Source organism: Manis javanica, chromosome 8 (genome assembly GCF_040802235.1).
Source record: "Manis javanica isolate MJ-LG chromosome 8, MJ_LKY, whole genome shotgun sequence".
In the NCBI taxonomy this organism is placed as follows: Eukaryota; Metazoa; Chordata; class Mammalia; order Pholidota; family Manidae; genus Manis; species Manis javanica.
The window spans coordinates 108,533,520-108,557,324 of record NC_133163.1 but is presented as its reverse complement, the minus strand read 5'-3'; the positions used below and the strand labels follow the sequence as shown (position 1 = coordinate 108,557,324).

The following is a 23,805-nucleotide window of genomic DNA, read 5'->3' as shown; positions in this document are numbered from 1 at the left end:
GACAATAGAAATATAAGTTATTTATTAATCAATCCACTTACAAAGCAGGCGGCTTAATGCAAGCTTCATGACATCTTCACACATGACCCATGGGAACATGTCTCCCACAGACAGACAGCGATGTTACTGACTGATGCATTTGCAATCTGGGGCATATTAAGCATATTTAGACAAATAAAATTAGGCTATCCTGTATATGAAAGTATCTTGATAATATGCATCCTGAAGTGGATTAAAACTTTCTCCAAAGGAGAAATGTTAGTATGTTAACTTAACTTTATAGTCTATATTAGGCAGTAAATCTTAACTATAGAAATTAAAAATTTTACCAGTGATCGACCCTTGGTAATGTATGAAGTTGGAGTCTAAAACCAGAGCAACAGTAGGTTGACTGTATATTTGTGCCTCACAGTATCTGCAGATTTACTGTTTTCAAGTTTAAATAGAAATAAAACAAGAGACATGTAGATTCAGCTGACTTTATTTATCTTTAAGCTAATAAAAAAATCCCTTAAAAGTTATCTTGGGATCGTTAGAAGTTCTATGAATGCATAGATACCTGCCAATGACTGCAATTCTAAATCCTGGCTGAATGTGTTTAACAAAATTGATGTAAGCAGAAATCTTTACTGTACATGCTTAGTAGGAGACTGAACAAAATTCTACATGTCTTCTTCAATTTCCCTAAGATTCTGTTGAAAATCTGCAAGTGTGTACAATCCAGCTAATTGAAATTAATATTTAGTGTTCATCAGAGCTGTTTTACAGCAGCAAAAATTGAATTAGGGAAATAGACTTCTAAGTTACATAGGAAAAAGATAAATACAATCAGAACAGCAGTCTAAATGTATGATATCGATATTCAACTCTATCTGCATTGTGCTGAAGGAAAAGGATACACCAAGAAAATTTCTATTGATCACTCTGGTGATGTGAATACCACCTGCATCTAACTGAATATGGTTTGTATTCTGTTCCCAGTATTAAGGATGGTATTTATTTCAGAAATTCATATTGTAAATATACAGCAGCCATTTTGTCCTAATTAAGGAATGTCTTAATACACAATATTATCATTTTCTAGAGGATTTTTATACAGTAAACTAAAGTACATGACTGATTAAATTAAAGGTTAGTAATGGATAAAAAAATTCATAATTCATAATTCTCAAGACCAGGTACTATGTAAAAAACAAAAAGACCACAAATTTCTACTTACTAAAGCAGCTAATCTTGCCTGCAAGTTTAGGGTCACAAGCCCATAATATGTGCAAAGAAATGCAATACAAGGAACCATGCAAAAATACAGTAAAATGATAAAGGAAAAATGTCAAATCTAGAAAAAAGAAGCTTTTATAAATACATCAAAATCAATTGTATACATAAACTGTAGGTCTAGCATTAGTTGTACCATATAGCAGAGCCAGCACTCTAAGTTCAAGCCTTCAAATCTGCGCAGGTAAGTCATGCCATCTTTGGTTGACTGCAGTACCAGGAGGGTGGGAATGAGAGGGAGGGCAACAGTTCTGAAACACGGTGTCAACTTTCACTTGGCAGCTGGGCTTCAATGTCCACTCTGCATATGGGGCACTTCTTATTGGTAATCAGCCATTGGTCAACACATACTTGGTGGAAAAGATGCATACAAGGAAGACGTCTATTATAGGCAAACACAACAAAAAGCAAAAAATTAATCTTATGACAACTGCACATGGTATAACTGTAATAATTCAGGAGTGTTTCATAGTTACCAGACATCTCTTTTTTCTGTAAAAACATTAAACAACCTCCCTCTCTAATGACAGTTACACCTATATTAAATCAACACTGGGCAAATCAAGGTATAAATACCCAAGATAATTAACTGTTTCAGCTATGGAACCAAATCATGTAAAACCTCAAGGACTTTAACTGGCAATTATTCCAGTTTTGTTTGTATACATGAGCTGCCAATGTGCTGAGTTGGCAGTATGTTCCCTGTTACACAAAATTGCAAAAATATATTTTTTTACTATCAAATACGTTTGTGAAACACTTTAAAAATATATCTATTTCTTTATAAAAAATATTAGAACTCGCATTATTCTAGCATGAGTTCTAATCACACTAATTAAGAAATCTTATATGCAATATTATTTTCTATCTAGAGGATCTTTATAAAGTATAGATTGACTGAAGGTTAATAATAAGGCTTTTATGGGTAACTGTTATAGCCACTTAATACTATGGTACTCTTTTCTTAAAAACAGTTTAATCCATTTTGTAATATATTTGCAATATCCAATATCATGTACACTTGAAACTAATATGTGTCAATTATATCTCAATAAAAAGTAATTGATTAATGGGAAAGAAAGCAGGTTAAAAGGAGATGTTTACTTTGGTATATGATACTAAGTTATCACTTAGCAATTGAGAAATAAAGAAGGCATCCAAGCAATACAGGGTACATCTAAGTCAGGAGTGGGATAGGAGTATCCATTTCTATTCCACTGCTAAGAGCTGTCACACATTTTTGGACTTCCCAGTGATAGCTAAAAAGAGATGCTCCAATTACTCTTTGAACAGTATGGCCACTACTGTAAGAAAAGTTAGCTTCCATATTTATAAACTTCACTGGCAATACAGTGTTCAAATAACCTATATGTGGTACTGCAGACAAATGTTTATAATTTTTTTTCTCTCTCAGCCAACTGAAGACGTATCATGAAGTTACCCTATTAATTAGGGCAACAAAATTAGTATATGGTTCTTTACATATGTTATAGTTTCATATGGGATTATGTTCCTTTAGATAAAAGCAGAACATGTGCAAAATAATTACTTAAGAGATAATAAAAAGAAAATACCTAAAATTAATGTTAGGTTAGCATAACATTTTCTAAATTGTAAAGTTATAAGAACTGAATAGTCCCAAGAAGTGAGAGGAAATTTTAGGACAAAATCAATTTATGAAAAGATGCTATAAAACACTGCATGGAGTTAATTGAGATTCCCCCACTTTAGCTTTGGAGAATACATTAATTTAACAGTCTCAGCCTCCAAAGCCTGTCAAATTCTCCTTTCTGCAAGATTTAGAGAAGACAACTTGACCACAAAATTTCCCTGCCCAAGTATATTTCCCATCCCAACCCAATGTTAGCACTACAGAGACTTCAATCTTTTTCTTTCACTCACTATAGGAAGGCAATTCTCTACACATCAGAGATTGGTAACAGGATAGGCCAGGAGTGATCTTTATGTGGCTTCTAGTCTACTTTCACATAAAATCTCATTTACAGTTTTGACAATGGGTTTTAGATAATTAATGTCTAGTTACCTCACATCTTCACCTTCCTCTAATATAGACAAACAGATAGTACATTTCTCCTCTGTGTCTTCCTCAGTCCCTTCTTCCCCATCTTGTTTGCAGTGCAGTTTCCTCTGTGAGAACCAATCAGTTGTTACCTTGTTAGTAGAGATGACATTATTGAACAACTGAGTAAAGTCTGTTTATTTGAAAAACAATACAAAACAAAACTATACATTGTCCCACAACTTATCTCCCAGGTATAACTGTGATGAGTTAATGGTTAAGTTAAATGACTATTTTCAACTAAGTATTATTTTAAGATAATACTTAAAATAAGACATGGGATTATGTTCCTTTAGATAAAAGCAGAACATGTGTAAAATAATTACTTAAGAGATAATAAAAAGAAAATACCTAAAATTAATGTTAGGTTAGCATAACATTCTAAATTGTAAAGTTGTAAGAACTGAATAGTCCCAAGAAATGAGAGGAAATTTTAGGACAAAATCAATTTATGAAAAGATGCTATAAAACACTGCATGGAGTTAACTGAGATCCCCCACTTTAGCTTTGGAGAATACTGTAATTTAACAGTCTCAGCCTCCAAAGCCTGTCAAATTCTCCTTTCTGCAAGATTTAGAGAAGACAATTTGTCTTTTAATTAAATGACAATTAAATGTAACTAATTACTTGGAAATCTACTGTTTTTAATACACAATTAGGATGATACACATACAAACTCTCTTTTTGTCCCATCATGAACATAGCCTTTACTAATGAATTTTCAAATTAACATTGAAATAAATTAATCTAATGACAGTCTTTGGCTTAGACAACTGAAAGGACTTAAATTTAGTGGTTATACCTCTTTAATACTTGTAGGAAACAGATGAAAAATACAGTGATTTTTCACACTTTATTATTATTATTAGTCTCTTCATAGCATAGTTGTTTGTTGAAAGAAATCTAACATGTCTATTGCACAACTTCTATAAATAATACTGTATAAGGAATTGAGGGCACAATGTAAGAAATGTAGATCAACTAAATGATTGTCAAAATAAGTGGCCAGTTGAATTACAGTATAAGTTATTAAAAAGAATATGGGTGGCATGTGGATGCTGATACAGAATGAAAACACAATTTTCAAAATCTGTGCATTTAGCAACCTCTGTGTTATTTTTAAAGGTGGAAGGGAAAATATGTACATATGTACTTTATTAATGTGCAAAAATATGTAGAATACCTAAGACAGCCTTAACTATGATTTTTCTTATGGGAAGAAAAACTCGGGTCATCAGGGTAAGAAACTTCATAATATATATTTTCACACTCAATTTTTTTTAATCGTATGCATGTGTTGTTTTAGCAATAATGTAGTTGGCTAGACTCCATAAATTCATAACACTAAATCTTATGTATTTCAATAATAAGGTAGGCATTACACAGAATAAATTCTTACCTTTTTGTATTTATGTGGATATGTACATCTTTCAATTGTCCCCTGGGATGCTCCACGATTGACATTTCCTAATCTTTCTTCCAAATGTATCAGTTCCTGAAGGTGAAGAATAACTAGTATTAAAAGCCAGGATGACTATTCCTTGAATCGCGCTGTCAAGAATGTAAAAGCAATAAAACTCCATATTTCTATACCTGCAATATAAATACAATGTTTGCAATATGTTAAGGCAGATGGTTGTTTGTAATTCTTTTCTCAGCCAACTGAAGTGGTATGAAAAGTTACCCTTACAGGTCAGGGAAACGTATCACCACACAGCACTACGTCAGTGTCGGTATGTGATCAGCCAGGAAGCAGGTAGAAGAGGAAATCATTGTCATGAAATAGAAAACAAATCAAACAGTTCAAAGTCCTGCTGACTGCAACTTCGAAACTGACATGAGGAAGCAAAATGAAATTTTAAATCATATTCAAATGCCTTGTTCTTCCTGGAAATTCAAACAAGAAGATATTTAGCTACAAACTGAATTACTTAGGTTCCTTTTTTTCCAGCAGTATTTCTTTAAAATTGAACTTAGAAGCTTTAAGATTTTTTCCCCCACATGTAATCATATGGCTCTTTATCTGACATAAATAAATTCATATATTTTTATATTAGATATTTTCACTTATTCTTCACTTTAAATACTTGGTAACATTTGACACTAAGATCAACACTGCTTATGAATAAGACTTTCTGTAATAACTTCCAGAAGCAGCATCAGAAATCGAGATACTTTACTGCCTTCTGATCCCCGCCACAGTGACAATCTTATACAACTGTGAATACTAATAATACATATATTATTTCTCTCTGCATTAAAGATACTATGGAAAATATGTTAAATGTGTTAACTTTATTACAGACCTCAAAATTGCCCCTGAAAGGACCTCTGAATGATGTTCCGTCCAATCCTGATGAGATGTATCGGATGTGAGGATACCCTGCCATGTCAGGAACCTATTGTAATAGAAGAGATGGCTAAATCAATTAAGAGTAAGCTCAAGTTTGACTGTTAACATGGAATAATCCAGACACTCAATTCTCTCCATTCAGCAACTCACAAAATTCAACTTCAGTAAATATACATAACTCTAAGCATTCTGTAACCGAGTTAGGTTCCTCTTCAAATATAATCTTATGTAATAATTCTTAAAATATAATCATAAGAAAAAGAAGAAATAACTGTTCCATAACAGGTTTCTTCTGTTTGATTTATTTTGCTAAGAATTAAGCAGAAAATTCCCAAACTTAAGGCTGCTGCTCTTAGTAGTCTAAATATATCAAGAATAACATTTTCATAAGGTTTTATTAATTTCAGAGAGCTTTATTAAACAGCATAAAGGAATAAAAATGCACAGAATTTTCCAACAAAATTTAACTCCAAGATAAAAGTTTTATTTCCTTTCCTCGAACTCCCTAATAACTAAAGGTACCCCACTCCTTTGTTTTTGTTTGGTTCTGTTAGTGAAAGTTTTAACAGTATTTTCTAATTTTTTGTCAGGTATGGTCAATTCTCATTATTCACATATCCTTTGTGAATTTGCCTACTTGAACAAATTTATTTGTAATTCCAAAAACAGTACTTGTACTCACACTGTCATTTGTGGACATGCACAGAGCTGAAATAAATGTGAGTTGCCCATTGGGCATGCTTGCAGCTGAAGTAGAACAATTCTGCCTTCTAGTTTCAGCTCTTACACTATAAACAAATGTCAAATGGTCTGTTTTAGTCCCATTTTTCACACTTTTGTGCTTTTCATTGGTGATTTTGTTGTTTAAAATGGCCACCAAACATAATGCTTAATAAGTGCTTAGTGCTCCTAAGTGCAAGACTGTGATGTGACTTATGGAAAATATATGTGCAGATAAGCTTCATATGGCGTGAGTGATGGTGCTGGTCACGAGCTCCATGTTAGCGAATCAACAATATATATATATATATATAGGAAGGTGCCTTTAAACAAATACAAATTAAAACAAGGTTACATCCTGACTGGTGACTGTGACCAGAGGCTTGCAGTAACCCATCCATGCATTTACCCTACAGATAATGGCTCACTACTTCTTACTCAGTGTTCACAGCAGCTTATTGGTCATAATTATGGTGAATAACAGAGCCAACTGTATTAAGAAAGGGAGATTCTGGGATAGAGTACCATTTTTCCATCTTTATAAATAAATCTCCTAACTTACTTTTAATAAGCTTTCACTGAATTATAACATACTTGTGCAGGTTTAGCTTGAAAAGACACTTCATATGTGGAAAAGAATTTTAAGTGAGCAATAACTTTTAACCTTCAAATAGCATGTTATTTAAAAATCTGCAACTTTCCTTACAATCAAGATTCATACTACCAGTTCTCAGCAGATAGACCACACAGCCTTCCACGTATCTCTAAGGAAAATGAAACCAGAAAGGAACTCCTGCCCCTCCAAATTATTTAAATCTACACTTAACCTTGTAACCCTCCCTAGCCCCCTTCCTCTGGCTACCGTGGATAAGCTTCCTCTTTGTCCTCTTCAAAGTTAATCTCCTACCACCTGCTCCGTCTCCTCCAGTTTCTCCAGCCCCTGTCATCCTTCATTATCTACGACTTACCCACCTCTCGCTTCTGCATCCTCTCCTAATGTTCTGTCTTAAGCCTAAACATAGCTTCAAGTTTACCCAAAACTGTTATCTTCTTAATCCTGGAATGACTGCCAGCCCTATTTCCTGCTTTCCCTTCACAGCCAGGCCTATAAAGCAAGTAGTTTATATTCACTGTTCCCACATTTTTACCTTCCTCCCTGTAATCTGAGGGGGACACCATCCCCATCCTTCACCAATAACCACTCTAATGCATTCAACGTTTTTCAAACTTTGTATTTTTGTGGTGAGACACTAATGACCATATTATTTTGACACTATTCTCATTTTGTTTCTTCTCAATTTTTCTAGCCTGTGCTCAGAATCCTTTCTTTGAAGAACAGTATTATCTTTTAGATACAGTGTTATCACTCTCCAAGTTTTTTTCAATTTGTCAGTCTCTAAATTTTTTTCTGGCAATCTAATCCTCTTCCATAGATTTGTATTTTATGACAGTATGTGGCTCATATATATTGACAAATCACAACATATCTTTAACTCAGGTATCAGTTTATAGTTTTGAGGTACAGACTGTACACTTAAATTCCTACTGGACATTTCACCTTGATACCCACTTACCACAGATTCAGCATGTCTAAAACCTAACTCACCTAACCTCTTCCCTAAACCATAATCTAATACTCTGCAACTCAGTGAAAGGCACCAAGCTAGAAATCTAGGAGTCATCCTAAATACCATTCAAATGTGTCTCATCATTATTACGCCAACTGCCATTGTCCTTGTGAGGGCGTTCATCAACTTCTCCTATGTCTGAACTAGTTTCCAGCCTCTCACCCTGAAATCTATTTTTCCAAACAAGTGAGGAGGTGGCCTTTCTAACTACAATCTCATTAAATCACTCCAGAAGCATAAATAAGACCAAGTCATTTTGCTTTCAATGGTTCCTGAGTCCCAGTTTCTTGGCAGGGCAGATTTATTTCTTATTGCTGAGTGATCCCCATTCCTAAGATCCAGAAATACCAACCTATTTGCAGTTTCTTGTGTTTATGTTATTTGAGAGCTCTTAACATGCTGTAATCACTGCAAGAGCGTCATTCTCAATTCCAAAGCCTGCTGAGAAGTCACATGCATAATAAAGCATCTTGGAAGCCTTTCCTACAGTACCTCTACCTCCACAAGACTAAGCCACTCCCTTCTCTGTACTACTTTTATAATTAATATGTATTATGAATAACAAACTCAATACATTTACACCTTATATTGTTATCTACCAAATGTGAATCTGTTCAAATCAGATATAATGAATATAGTCCTGTGGCACATCAGTAAAGCAGAAATGCATAGGAACAGACCCATTACCACTTGTGAGAAAATCAAGCTCATGTCCCACTGACAGTTGGTCAAGACTGGTGTCTTGGTACAAAAGAAAAAACTTTTATAAAGAGAGAAAAATACAGTACATTTCACAATGCAATACAAATACAGATTTTAATATATCTAATACCTTTTTTATAGCGCAATTTCCATTTACTAATTCTCAAATTCTATTAAAACACCTATAACTAATACATTAAGAATATTTCCAATAAAATAATTTAGAAAAAGAGTACTCTTAAGAAGAAGAATATTTCAGCATTTTGAAACGTTTTTATTTTACCATTAAAGGAAGAGCTCCTAATTGTAAGTGATGAAGTCGAGGTGGTGCATGGTAATGGGCCAAGTGGGGATGCAAAGCTCCAGGTGTATAAGCAGCTGCAGTCACTCCGGCTTCAATTCCCAGGTCCCTGACAAAGGAGGAGAACGCTTAGCTTTTAACCATCTCTGCAGTGTCTTACGATAATCAACAGAAATTTTTTAAATACACTTTTTAAAGTTACCTAAAGCTTCTTAACTTACACAGCTGAGACAAAGATCATTTAGACCCTAAGATTTAACTAAAAAATCTCAAATTCATTTCAGAAATTAAAACTCAAAAATTCAATTTTGTAATTACAAGGAGCAAAGCAACTGTACTGAGTTTCATTCACATCTTACAAAGGAAACAAAATGAACAGGTTCCTTCCAATCTAAAAGTCTGATTCTACTTGAGGAGAACACAAATTAGAAGGTTTTTCTGTTTGTTTGTTTATGTGAATGTTACAGATGCTCCCAAGACTTTTCTTTGTTGAATAGTGTCTCTGGGTTGCTGGCTTCAAAGATAATTACAACAACAAACACATCTGTGCCTTACAAGGCAAGGGTAAACAAAATGTTATAAAGAGTAAACCTGGTAAATGTCAAATCTCCATTTATTTATTCTCATTTTATGTTCTGCCTCAGAAGCTACGGTGGACCAAGATCTCAATGACTTGAGAAAATGAATTTTGTAGAAAGTTAATGCACATCTGCTTCTATTTCTCTAGTAAAGACTGTCAGACTAGGAAGCCCAAGCTGGTTTTCCCTTGTCAGTAGCCAGGGTTAGAGGCAGGAAGTCAATCTGAGTCTAAGAACGGGGAGGGTGTATAAAGGGGTTGTGAAAAGTAGGATCTATTTAGGGAGCTGGCTTTAATGGTAGACACCCCTGAAGGACAACAGAACACCGTACTCCTGTGTGACATGGCCCCCTGCCCCAGAATTCAAGTTCCTACTATTTCCTCCCCAGGTCTCTGTAACTTGCCCAGAGGCAGTGCCTCACACCTAAGCTGAATTCAGTTTCTCCACAGCACCGTCCTGGATGGCATTCCACTATAAAGCATTGATTCTGGCAGTTTGACCACAAGTTACTGGGCATATCGCTGAAACAGACAAGATACTGACCAGGCAGATCTCTCTGGAGCCTGTCGAGGATGTGAGGACATAGTCTGAGGCACATGAATATGATGGCCATGGCCATAGTTTGGGTGCATCCTGTGTGGGTGAGGTGGGGGGCGCTCATGTGCCCGCCTGGAAACAGAAAGACCACCGGAAATAACTGAACAATTGGTTATTTCTTAAGGTAGAAAAAAATAACCTAGTATTAATATTACAAACATCTATAGATCAGTCATGAAATTCACTCTCTAATTACCAATTATAAAAATGTAAGATAGTTAATGATTAATAAATCAGGAAATCATAACCCCACAAATTCTCAATTCTCACTGCTCATTTCTTACAATACCTCCAATTCAATTTTTCCAAGGAAAAAGGCAATTTGAATGTTTTCCTATATACCTTCTTTACAGCAGATGTTTTAAATAAAATAATAGGAATTTGAATGGAAATAAAATTTTAAAAATTAAATACCTCAGCAAATGCTATAGGAACAAGTAAGATATTTCTATAAACATATAAGGCAGGAAAATGGAAGTATTTTATTTTGCTTTACTTTTATATTGTAGTAACATTCACCCATTTTAAAAGATAAATCTTTTAACAGAAAAAATTTTTAACATTGTGCATTTTTTTCAAACACATGCAAAAAGAGGTTCCACATCTGGAAACTGATATTAGTTCCATTCACACTCTTTATTCTGTCTTCCAGCTTAATATATTTTCTCTTTCTAGAGTCAGTCAAATGTTCAAATATAAGCAGAGTTCTAAACAAAGAGTACTTAAAAAAAAAAGTTCCAGTGATTTACTTTTATAGTCTACTTCTTATTTTCTATTAGCTTCTAACCTGTTTTCAGATTTTGCATGTTTAATCTTTTTTTTATTTTTTTAGTGTATCATTAATATACAATCTTATGCTCAGGTTTCACATGAGCAACACTGTGTTTACTACTGCACGTTTAACCTTAACCATTTAGAACAAGTAATCTTCTAGATACCGGAAAATATTAATGTTACATTGGCAACTTTCTATATAAAGGGTTACTATATTACAATGGCAACAAAAACCAGAGATTATGGATATAATCATAACTTATACAACTAAAGGAAGAAGTCACACAAGTAGTAAATCATTAATTAGTTCAAGAGATTTGCAAACACTTCTGTAAGAGCCAAATACTTAGGTATTGATGGCTCTATAGGCCATGCTCAACTTAGTCTTTGTAGTACTAAGTAGTTACTAAATCTTTGTAACTACTCACGTTAGTCTTCATAAAGTGAAAGAAGCCACAGACAATACATAAATGAACAAGGGTAGCTGTTTTCCTGTAGAATTTTATTTACAAAAATAAGCAGGCAGACTATGAACAACAGAATTTGCTGCCCTGAAGTAGAAAATCAGATTCTTCATTTTCAAAAGAAAGCAAAAAGTTCAGTTATAGTGTTTCCATGTTTAGGTAATACAGTAATATTTAAATTTATAAATAAACTAAGTTAAGAAGACATTGAAAAAAGACATTTGAATGTCAGCTGAAAAATGCTAATACTCTTCTTCCCTCTGGCTGGTAACATATAATAAATCAAAGTAAATATTTCTGAACTGTATCTTGTTCTTCAAGATCATCAATTTTAACATTAACCTTTACTATGGAAACTGAAAAAAGAAACAAGAGACTGGTTTGCAAAACTAAATGACCCTTTGTCATATCCTGAAAATGGTTCAGTTTCATTAAATAATCTGACATAAACTTGTTTTGTCAACACCTACAACTAAGGGTAAGACAGATGAAGATTTTGGTTAGTAAGGAATAACCTGGTGAACTGGTGGTTTAGTATAGTTACATTGCTTCTAATGATTTTATAGTTTTAAAAACCAATGGGAATAGAAGGAAAAGGAATAATGTGTGATTATCTTTTTAAAAACATGAAACATACGTTGGATGCTGCATCATCCTCCTTCTTTGAACTTCCATCCTCTGCATCACTTCGTGAGGATGAAGTCTCTGTGCTGGAGGTGCAGTGGCTGGAATATGATGTGAAATTGGCTGATGTGTGGGAGGAAGATGCTGAGGGATTGGTGCGGCTGTACTGGCTAAATGAGTTGGGGGCGGGGCTGCCACGGGGTGAGATGTTGCATGAGAAGATATTTGAGAATGGAAAGCATGTACAGGATGAGGAATAACATAATCCACTTGAGGTGGAGGCTGAGTCTGAGTAGGGGGGTTTCCATGAGAGTGTGGGCAGGCAGAGGCTTGATGATGAAGTGGTCTTGTCAAGGAAGCATCTGTAAGGAAAATATAGGCACCATGCAGTTGAGCATACATTGCTATTATATATTCCTACTTGATTTTAGAAACATATTAGTGTATTTTTAATTTTTTATGAATACTTTATCAATGCTTGAGTCTGCTCAGTTCTATTTTGCAACCTATTTTCTTCTTAGAATAATCTTAGATACCTTCTCATGTCAATATACAGTTTTACTTCATTCTCAGCTTCACAGCATTCTACTATAGGAAGGTACCAAAATTTATCAAATAAATGGCCATTGATAAAAAAATGGAAACAGCCCAAATGGTGCAATAAATATCTATGAGTACAATCCCTCTTGTACTAATCTTTTGTACATGCATGTGCATGAGTGCACACACAAACACATCATTCATGGACAGTGTTTGTAGCATAAATTTCCTATAAGTAGTTCTGAGTCTCAAAAAAAATTTAAACTCAGACACCAGTTGACAAAAGACCCTGCCCAAAAGGTTACTATAATACACCTGTTACCAGTACACAAGAGTCAAGTCCCTGATGACCCCTGACTATCATCACTAAGTCCTTACATGACTATCTAAGAAAAATCTTGTATTTATTAGCCACTTCCATTTCTTCTCAGAATTTTCATTTTCTTAGCCTATTTGTTCACCTTTTTCTTGCTTATTTGTAAGTAGTTCGTATACAATGAAACCTTTTGTCATAAGAAGCTATAAACAAAACTGTCTTTTGTTAATTTTATTTTCCGTATACAAGTTTGTTGGCTTTTGTGTAGTCAACTGTATTAGCTAAACATTTATAAACATATAAACCTTGTTTTCTTTTATAATTTACTTGTTAATAGAGCAGTATAGAGTAGTCTTGTCCTTCTGGGCAAGACTGTGGAGATATTCTGTCCTTGCTGCTCCGCTCTCCCCCCGCCCCAGGCCATTTCCCCCACACTTCATTAATATGATGACAGGAGCATATCTGCCAGGAACCGGCCAAGGAAATCAGCCCTTAACAAAGATGGCTTCCCCTCAGTTCCTCAATATAAATCTTTGTTTCGAAGTAACTGTTGAAAGATCCTTCTGAGGAATATGCATCCCTCTTACTCTACAAAACATGCATCTATTTGAGGTAAAACATATGTTTATAGATTTCAGTCCGAATTTCATTTTACTTGGAAGATTTCTTGGTAGTCTGGTATAGGCTATGGCCATTCTCTAGTTTCATTACAGAAGGATTTCCTTCAATTTTTAAATCTTTTGATTCATTCAGCTGGGGTAAAAGGTAGGTAACCATGAAAACATTCAGCCATATTTTCAAAGGAAACCTCATTAGTAAGTATCTTAAAGGAAACCTTCACTGAGCTCAATAAGTTGTAAGAAAAAGTTTTATACATATTTTCTATAAGTTATGTTTTCAAATCAATGATTTACTCTAAGATGTCACAAGGCTCAGTATTTCTTGGTAATAAAAATTGTCACAAAAAAGGAAGTATCTCTGTTTTACCACAGTTACTATTCTTCCTCAAATTCACAGCATTTTTTCCAGTTTCACTTAAAATGTTTCTATTTCTATAATAATTATGCAAGAAGTAATATTCACAAGTATTATAAAATTTTAAAGTTTTGTTTCTGGACGAATCAATTTATTTAACTCTTCAACAATCATTTCACTTTTTTTCAGCTTTATTGAGGTATAATGAACAAATACAATTGTAAATATTTAAAGTGTACAAATGATTTGACATATATATACTTTGTGAAATGACTACCACAATCAGGTTAATTAACACACCCATTCCTCGCATAGTTACCCTTCTTTTGTGTGAGGTGACTTCACCCATCATTGTAATTCAGTGTTCATCTAAACAAAACAGATTGCTAACCACTGCAGAATGTGACCTATTCTGCATTCCCAAAGACCATTTTGCTTCCTTCCCTATATTATGTATTTTTGCAAGGAAAAATAAAAGTTTGTGATATTCCTTCCAAAAAGATCAACATGCAACTTGACCTGGCAATTTCACTCCTAGAAAGTTATCTTACAGACTCAAAAACTACAATTTAACTGTCCATCAACAGAAGACTGATTTAATATACAATGGAATATTGAGGGTAACAAAAACATTAGCTAGATTATGTATTAACAGAAAAAATAAAAAATGTATGGTTAAAAAAAATCAAAAAATCAAAAGGAGGCAAATAATATGTGTGATACAATCCCCTTTTTTTAAAGGAGATACATATGTATGTACAAAAATAATTTCTGAAAGGCTTTCTAATAAGCTATAAACAGTTGCTCTGAGGTATTAAGATTAATGGGACATGGGGAGAAGGGCTTTTAACATCCTATTTCACATCATTCTGCAGTTGAACTTCTTAGGATGCACACAAATTACTTTTATGACAACAGTAAAACAAGTTAAATCTAAAACATTTATTTCTTTATTTGGACATTGAAAAAGGAATGGATTTACTTATAAACTGCTTCAGTATAATATTTTTTAAAGGGAGGGGTAGAAAAACCATACATGTTGAGTTCCTACTTAAAAATAATCACATATAAAGATGAATACCAACAAGTGTTACATAACAGCTTGTACATCACACAAGGGCTCATACACTGAATTTGTCGACGCTCTGCAAAAATGAATTGTTTCATTTTCTAAGGTTTTAACTTACATTTAAAATTTTAAGTGGCATTATTGAAAGGTAAATGACGTATCACTATGTTTCACTGGACAAAGCCTGGGTTGATTCCAGCTGTGTTTGCAGAACCCAGATTTTAAAAACTATAGGAGTGAAATTAGAAATCTAAGGAGACAGATAACTGAAAATTATTCCGTGAACAGAATCAGAAAAAAAGCAAACTTCCTTGATAACGTCTTGGTTTACTCCTGGCATGAATTTTCAATGTTTTTTTAACAAAGTATTAAGGTTCCATTTTATTATTTAGCCTACGATTTAACAAAGTAGTAAATATATGTTACATAGCCTAAAGGTATTCTCATTCCTGAAGATTTCTCATAGATTTCAATTTCTTTTGAAAAGCCACATCTGACTCTTATTTTAACTGCTTGCATTAAATGAGTATAGAAACCTTTTGGCAACTGGCAAAGCTTTCTGTCAGGGAATCTCTTACACCTTAGGTAAGCTTCAGAATTTAGTCAAAATTTACTTTCCTGTGCCTAGAAACAGCTAACCTCTCAAATTTCCTGTTATTCCTAAAGGATAAACCTATCTTCCTTAAGACTTCCTTTTAATAAGAATCTGAGGTGCCATTCAATGTCCTTCAACTTCAGAGATATTAAAATGTAAATGTTAAAATGTAAAATAGACAAAATGTTATTTTTTATTTTCCTGATGCTTTTAAACAACCTGTGCCCCCTTTTTAATCTTTGAAGAGTGTTTTGGGGACACAAGGAGAAAGAAGTATGAAATGGAAAATACACCCCACTCTTAGGCCAAGAAAATATTACAAATTTATGAAGAAGGATTACTGAAAGGCTATTTCATGAAGCGATGTACAATGCTTCATTTTATACGCCTCTAAGTTCTTTTCCTGTTAAATTTATACTTACAAGGATGTGGCATATAATGTCGACATGATGAGAGTGAGGCTTGTGGTGGGGGCTGGGGCTGAGGCTGCGCAACCATGCTTGATCCATAACCGTCTATCGATAATGGCTGACTTGGGGCAGCAGCAGCCTGATGGCCAAAGATTGCAGCTCGGGAAGAAGAAACAGGGCAGCAGGGGTCAAATGCAGATGCTCCATGGAAACCCCCACTTCCATGACTTCTGATGCCACTGTTGCTCAGGTCTACTGGCAATGCCTGCTGTATAAAGAGGAACTGTGTTTTATCTTTCTAAAGTTTGGTCAAAACATTGCTCCAGGTTATAGTATAAAAGTACTCCTAATGTATTCTAGAAAAATAGAATCTTTAAATTAAAATTTTGAAAATGGCAAAATTTTCTATGTGAAGGCCTAACTAAGCACCAAAAAACACTATGTGTATCTTGGATTGCAATAATTGTAGTGACCATATACTTCAAATCCTAATCAACTTTTAAAAATCAACCATATAGCATGGTACTAAATACAAAAGTTAATTAATGTATTATTTTAAGGTCTATTTGTCTTCCGTTACCTACATTTTAGAAAGAAACTTTAAAATCACACTTCCATACTCTCCTTTACCTGAAAATTCTGAGTAGTAATCTAGGACTTCTTTGGGAAAATATAACAACATCACTGAAAAATTAAGGTTCTAGGTAAAAACTTGTATGTCCTGTTTCCAAACTGTACATAACAATCATTTAACTGAAACTCTAATAGTTCAAAGACAAGAAAGGACATAAGATTATTAGAGAGTAATCACAAATTAGTTTTGTCTTATCACCTTTTACGCTTAAAAAAAAAATTGAACCATTGATTCCTTTTGTTGAGAATATGATTTCAGGGAAGACCCATTTACTAAGTTAGAAAATAAACCAGAGCCTAGATTCCATCTCTGCTCATCAGTTAACTTTTTCCCCAACAACATCTTGAAAAGTCTTAAAAAACTACAGTTTATATCTTCTACTCTGGCACACATTAGAGAAACAGAATTGCTTCTTTGTATTCTTAAGTAATTTAAATACAAGCCTTTTGTTCAGCGCCCAGTATGGCTGATTTGTAAAATGTGATTAAAGAAAATAAAGATTTGATGTTCTATATGAAATTATATTTAGGAATTGTTCAATACTGGAAGCTGAGGGGCTGGAGACAGAGACAGCTAGACGGATGCATTTCCCAGAGGCCCAGGCCACCTAGCGGTCCTCAGAGGAGCCCCAGGGGCCTTTGTATTTCTAATGGGCCCCACACTCAGGGGACACAGACACAAGAGGAGCTCTGGGTGCAAAGGGAAGGGGGATGACGGTACAGGAGAAGCTGTGGGGGTGAAAAGAAAGAGCTCCTTTTTTCTAATATAGTATGGAAGAATCGTCCATAATCAATCAAGTAAACATGGGGCCTTTTTCTTTTGAGTTGGCAAATACAATATATGACCTTAATTCAGGGAATATGGTTTAAAAATAAAATTGTGAGGTTGTGAATTTACGTGTATGGTTCATAATTCTTTCCCTATTTTCCTACTGAGGCTAAAATTCGGGAAATGAATTAGAGCATCAACAGACTGTGACGGTGAGCAAATTTCCTATCGCTTCTGCAGGGAGTGAGAGCACCGCCAGAGCGGGAGGACAGTCAGGTGAGGGTCCTGGACGAAGGGAGGATAAAAGAAAAAGCAAATAATAAAAATTAAAGGGGAAAAAACCACAAAGAGAACCCTCTTCTTTTCAATTCCTACAATTCATTCAATTCGTATTCTAGAAGGAAAAGATAAGCGAAGTAGGTGCAGGAATGACAAATACTACTTTACATAGACGATAAGCAATGCACGACCCTAACTGAACTATTTGCTCAAAAGAGAAAACTACCTCCGAAGGAGAAGGAAGGGCTATTGAGAGTCAGGTGACCGGTGTGATTTCTCTGTTCTGAAGCCTAATCCTCCCCAATCTTTCTCTGCCTATCTACAATCTGGCACTTAATCGTAAAATACCTACATGATCACAGATCCTCAGAACAGTTTCCTTCCCCCACTCCTCAGCCTCCTCCTGGGCTCGCAGAGGTCTCCCCTGGAGACTGTCTGAAATTATCTCATGAGCATGTGGCTAATTTCAGAGTCTGCCAAACGTATGGGTCTCAAACTGTTCTTACCTTCAAAACATCACTCTCTGTTCACCTTTATACCCATTATCAATACTGATGACTCTCCTCAAGTTTAGTGTGCGATCCAAATGCATATCTCTACTTAATGTCAGGTGAATAGGTTACATTAATTTCATAATGAGCAGAACCATCAAAGAGATTCTACCTGTAATAAACTCAGATAGAAATGCTGCATACACAAATGATCTCTCAAACCAGCTGTGTATTTCATAATTTCAGCAACAACGATATTCTGTGAACAAAAGGAGCACCTTTTGGCAGCTCTTAAATGAATGTGCGAGAGTTGGTAGGTCCAATTCCTCACAGTTTTCCTACTCTACTCATGAACCTTCCTTTCAGCTCAAATTTCCAGTAAATAATTATTGCTTCTAAGCAAGGCCTTTAATTCAGACTGAAAAATTTTTCTTGCTGCTTCCTCATTCCCAAGAGGGAACAGGTCTAGAGGATCAGTGGATGCTAATATTTAGAACTGTTACCAGAATCAAAACATCACCTAAAAATCTCCTTAAATCATATTTTCTAAAAAACTCTTCTAAGTTTCTTATAAAGCAACTACTTTTTTTATAGGGAATACCCTTAGTTCTTAATTATTTTTAATTTGTTATATCCAGAAGACAGAACCTCAAAATTTAAGAGATGAAGAAAGTATATTAGGCAAGGTCACGAGGTAAGAGAAAAGCAGCTTCTTTGAATTTTCTTTTTGACTTTCTTCTAGCACGTATGTCAATTACAACTTTACCTTGAAATTACCCTTCATTTTTTAAAGTATATACCATCCAGGTTTTATCACAATTATACCCAGACATAACACAACAAAAGTTAAAATAGCATATAAAAATGAATTCATTCACCCCATACTAATTCAGTATTATCTGACCTTTCCAGCACTCACTAATAATATGCACTGATTAATTATAATTTGTTGCTGGCATTTCAATTCCCTGTAAACTAAAAACCTTATCTGCTCCCAAGAAACTATGTCACAGGTTTGCATCTGAGAAGGCTACTTATTTCTAGGTGAGTGTAGATTACAGGGAGCTCCAGAACAGGTGGAAGAGGGGGAAGAAAACAGGGAACTTTCCCAATTTCTTATTAATCAGGTTAACACTGAAATTTCAATACTTTATTTGAAATAATATCTCAGGGATCAATTCACCTGTATTTAACTAAAAACAAAAAAGCCAGTATTAAAATTCTAATATTAAAAATAGTGATAATTTCTGATTCCCCAAATCCCTGGCCCCCTCAATCAGTAATAATTTAGAACTTTCAGAATATCCTAGAGACTTAATTAAAAAAAAAAAAAAAAACCACAGGGCACTAAATTAGGCCTTTTTTGCGAGAACAATAAGAAAAATAACTTATTTATTATGCACAATTTATCACTGGATTGGTTTTTCTTTCCTCCTAAAGGTACCACAATTTTAAAAAATTAAGAAAACCTTATGGAATTCGATATACCTGGTCGTGGTAGCTGGTACCAGAACCACTGTTTGCTGCACAGGGTGGCTGTATCTGCGGAGGCCTTTCCACAGGGCAAGGAGGATCAGTAAAGGAGGGAGAGGCAGGAACAGCTGGGAGGGGAGTGTGATGGTGGTGGTGATGATGTTGAAAATGGTGGCCATGCTGCGGAAAGCAGCTTGTGTGCGGGTGTCCTAATGCATGGTGGTTCTGTGCCGACCCTCCACAGGGCGAGTGCTGGGGACAGCAGGAAGGTAACCTTGGCATTGCAGGAGGGCCCGTTTCTGTTACAGCACTAGATGCAGATCTCCTCGAGTCATCTTGAAACGAAAAATGCAAAGAACAATCAAATGATCAGATATTACTGTGTAAAAAATAGGTTTGCATAAATAAGTAAATAAAGAATTAAGAAATGTTTGGTAAATTCAAATCTCTGTAAACAAGAATGTGATAGTGCCACATTCTTAACATATATATCATATAATTTCAGGCAGCAGTCTTCACTGAGATTTTCCTGAAAGCCTAAATTCTTTAGGAGGCTCATATTTACCATGATGTTTAAATATGGCAGTAGATCATCTCCTCCTGGGCCATAGCAAATGATTTGTTTTTAATTGCATTAAAATTTTTTAAAATATCAAATGAGTCCTTCTATTCTATGCAATAAAGCAAAATTTTCCTGAATTCCAGGAACCCCTAATACCACAAATCATTCCTACATAATGCAGACTGACTATCTTAAAAATCTTATCTTCTGAAGACAGAACCACCAAGCCAGAGCCCATCTGGCTGCCTCACTAACCTCCAACGTCTCTTCCCTTCCTCTGGTCTCTAAACTCAGACACAACAGAATGTAAGAAATAACATTCTAATATGTGTAGAATTAAAGGTGACATAATAAACTGATTTCTGATTTCTCAAATCTCCATGATCAGTAATAATTTAGACCTTTCAGAAAATTCTAGAGACTTAATTAAAAAAAAAAAATCACAGGCCACTAAATTAGACCATGTTTGTAAGGGCAGTAAGATAAATAACATATTATATACAATATATCTGAACTAGTGAGTAAGTGCTCAGCAGTGGGAAAACAGCGTGGAGTCAGATGGGCCTGAGTGTGAATCGTAAGCCTGTCTAATCCTGAGCAATGTGACCTTAGGAAAGTCATTTAATGTTTCTTGCCTATTAAGTGGAGCATTAACTGAAGCTGCATGGCTATTGTTAGAGAAGATGATAATATGCTAGGTATGAAATACATGAGTTCTGAGCATGCTCTCTGCCCCATGCCCATAGTTATTTTGAAGGTATGCTCTTCCATGCCAGAAGACATGCAAAAGTGCTCCCAGAAGACCTAGCACAGTGTTGTAAACTCATCTAAAAGACAGCATCCTTTCCTCAAACTATGCATTATGTGGAAAACAGGTAAAAACATATATAAAATTTTTTACTTAAACAATACACATAGGAGGAGTGGAGCTCCCAAAGTCCTCCCCTTCCCACCCTCAGTGTGCCTCCTGAGGCCTCCCCGCAGAGCCCTCAGGATTCTGGAGCACCACCGCTCCAGTCTGATCTCTAGACTAAACAATACCAGAGTTAACCTGCTCCTATTTGGCTCATAGGACCTACCTCATCTCTTCTGGGCCAAGGTACCAATCAGGAATCTTCTCGTTACAAATAATGGAAAAATCCAACCAAAACTGGCTAAAACAATGAAGGGAATTGATGGGGTCACATAAAAGAATCCGAGTGGAGGTACTTTGGGCTCTGGTTGAGAGGTCTGATGGCAGGCAGCAAGCCTCCCTGTAATTCTCCTGGGCTGCCTTCCCATACACATCCTCTGTCCCTGCTGATTTTCTCCTGGGGAAGGTCTGTGATCTAAATTCGGGTATAGAGTATCTCTATTCTAAATCTGTACACTGGTTTTCTCCAAGCTTCTAGGTCTGGCCAATTTGGGCTAATTTCATGAACCCAAATAAAGGTAACCTGAGAACTAGATTCAGGAGTCTGTGGACTTGGATTAAACAAATTACAATTTTTTTCTCAAATCTAATTACCTCCTGGCATTCATACCACCTTGTTAACGTCAGTTGAGAGATTAAATATTACAACCAATTTGTAACAAAAAACAAGGAAAATACGTTTACTTTTAAAACAAATTATAGTGGATTCAAAGTCAGTTATAATTCTGTAACTCAATATATATCATTTCCATTCACTTGCAAACTAAAATTTTTTAGTAACTTCAACAACGTTACAACTAGCATATAAGGAGATGTCCATCACCAACAGCCTGTAACTATTTTCTATATGCAGTAATATATGTAGCAATAATTCAACAGTAACTTTATTTCCTGCAGCATTTTCAGGACTTTATCTCAGCCCCCATATTAACATGTTGTATAACTGTATGTCATTTAGGGTGAAATTACTTCAGAAAAAAAGATTGAAAACCTCTGGGGTTAAATCCAGTCAGCGGGTGGACTAAAGGACCTTCATGGTTGCTTCCAACTCTGACGCTTTAATTTTACAGATCCAATTATTGAAGGATTCTGTGCAACCCTAAGACCGAGGAGATTTGTAAACACAGCAAGAGCGCTGTGGACTGCTGCGGTCATGACGGAAGTGAGGGAGACGACGCTTATCTGCTCAGAAAGAACTTGCCTTCGTTGTCTTCAAATATCTCAAAGACAAAACTAAGAGTGAGAGATTAGGAAGCACAGTGACTATAATATATTTAAGGCCAAACACATATTTAAGAGGTTAGATCATTAATGGTGATAACACTAATGATCTCAAAAAGAAGACTGGACTTAGAGATCTACTTAGGGTACAATTTTGACTCCCAATTAAGTCTATTTTCCTGTAGTCCAGAACGTCTCTTACTCAAACAGGTTAGCAACCCAAAGCAAAGAGGTGAATCTCCTGTCGTTCAAGAGTTACTGACAAAAGAAAACTGCCATAAATTATAGGTGAAATACAAAGATATCTGATAAAGTAAATAAAACACTTCCTTTCAATTAATATTTAGCCCCCAGTGTCCACTAAAAATGAGACAATAACAAACCTGCACCAGAGAAATTAACTTTGCAGCTCAGTGACATGAAGCTGGTTAAAGTACTTTCATGCAATTCCTTAGGAGGATTACTGAGATGGACTAATGCATTTATTCATTCATTTGGCAAGTCTTACAAATAGTAATGGCATGGTAAACGACCTAAAAAGGCACTGGAAAATGCAACGGTGAAAAAAAACGTCCTGGCCCTTAAAATAACTTATGCTGTGGTCTGCCTTTGTTGTCCTATCTCAACTAGCAACAAGCCTGCACAATGTAGGTGGCTCAGTAAACACTTTTAAATTTAAGTTAACTCCTCAAGGGAAAAGAGGCATATACGTGTGCAGTTAAGTGCTAAGAATAGAAAGATTTGATCTTTGGTCCTTGAGGAGCTCATCATCAAGCATAGAGATGATTCAAAATATTAATTAACCAGTATTATAACAGAAGCACTGGGTTCTAATAACATATAAGACAATGTTGCCCCCAAAGGACATCTGGCAACACCTGGGTATATTTTTGGTGGTCACCCTGGAGGGGAGGTGCTGATGCTTGAATTCAGTGGGCAGATGCCAACACTGTTGGTACACACCCTACAAAGCACAGGACTGTCCCCCAAAGAACTGTCCAGCCCAGAGATAACAGTGCCAAGGTCGCGAAATCCTGACATAAAGTAAGAGTACTGGCCCCAAGCCAAACTTCCTAGGTTTGAATTCTTGCTCCACTATCACATAACCTTGGGGAAGTTACTTCATCTGCACAATGAGAGTAATAAAATTTGCTTCATAGGTTATTATGAAAATCAGAGTTAATAAAGATACATCATTTACCAATATTATGAGCACAAAACATGTTGATTATTATCTACTAGAAGATTAGCTCTCTTAAGGCAGAAAATTGATGTTTTGTTCCCAGTGCCTACATAAATGCCTGATACATAGTATGCAGTCAATCAGTCAATAAATATTTCCTAAATAAATGAATATCTAAGATACCATGTATGCATGAAACAAGGATCACATGGAGATGTCAGATGAACTTACTGGGGCATGCTAAGTTGAACAACTGCAAAATGCCTCATAGAGGGTGTCT

At 35.3% G+C, this 23,805-nt stretch overlaps 1 protein-coding gene across 11 annotated transcripts in view; it reads right to left on the bottom strand.

Annotated features, from left to right (window-relative positions):
• Nucleotides 1–23,805, bottom strand: part of RNF111 (ring finger protein 111) — a 109,320-nt gene continuing 85,515 nt past the window's right edge. For 8 of the 11 annotated variants that reach the window (XM_073211910.1, XM_073211916.1, XM_073211909.1 and 5 more), the window contains 9 exons: nucleotides 19,662–19,981; nucleotides 16,014–16,269; nucleotides 12,110–12,458; nucleotides 10,181–10,306; nucleotides 9,042–9,168; nucleotides 5,662–5,754; nucleotides 4,755–4,850; nucleotides 3,320–3,447; nucleotides 1–1,657 (listed from right to left, as the gene is read on the bottom strand). In XM_073211910.1, the coding sequence (XP_073068011.1) occupies nucleotides 1,540–1,657; nucleotides 3,320–3,447; nucleotides 4,755–4,850; nucleotides 5,662–5,754; nucleotides 9,042–9,168; nucleotides 10,181–10,306; nucleotides 12,110–12,458; nucleotides 16,014–16,269; nucleotides 19,662–19,981 (1,613 nt within the window). In that variant the 3' untranslated portion in view covers nucleotides 1–1,539. The remainder of the gene's footprint in view (nucleotides 1,658–3,319; nucleotides 3,448–4,754; nucleotides 4,851–5,661; nucleotides 5,755–9,041; nucleotides 9,169–10,180; nucleotides 10,307–12,109; nucleotides 12,459–16,013; nucleotides 16,270–19,661; nucleotides 19,982–23,805) is intronic. The other 3 variants (XM_073211918.1, XM_073211917.1, XM_073211919.1) reach the window with 3 other exon arrangements.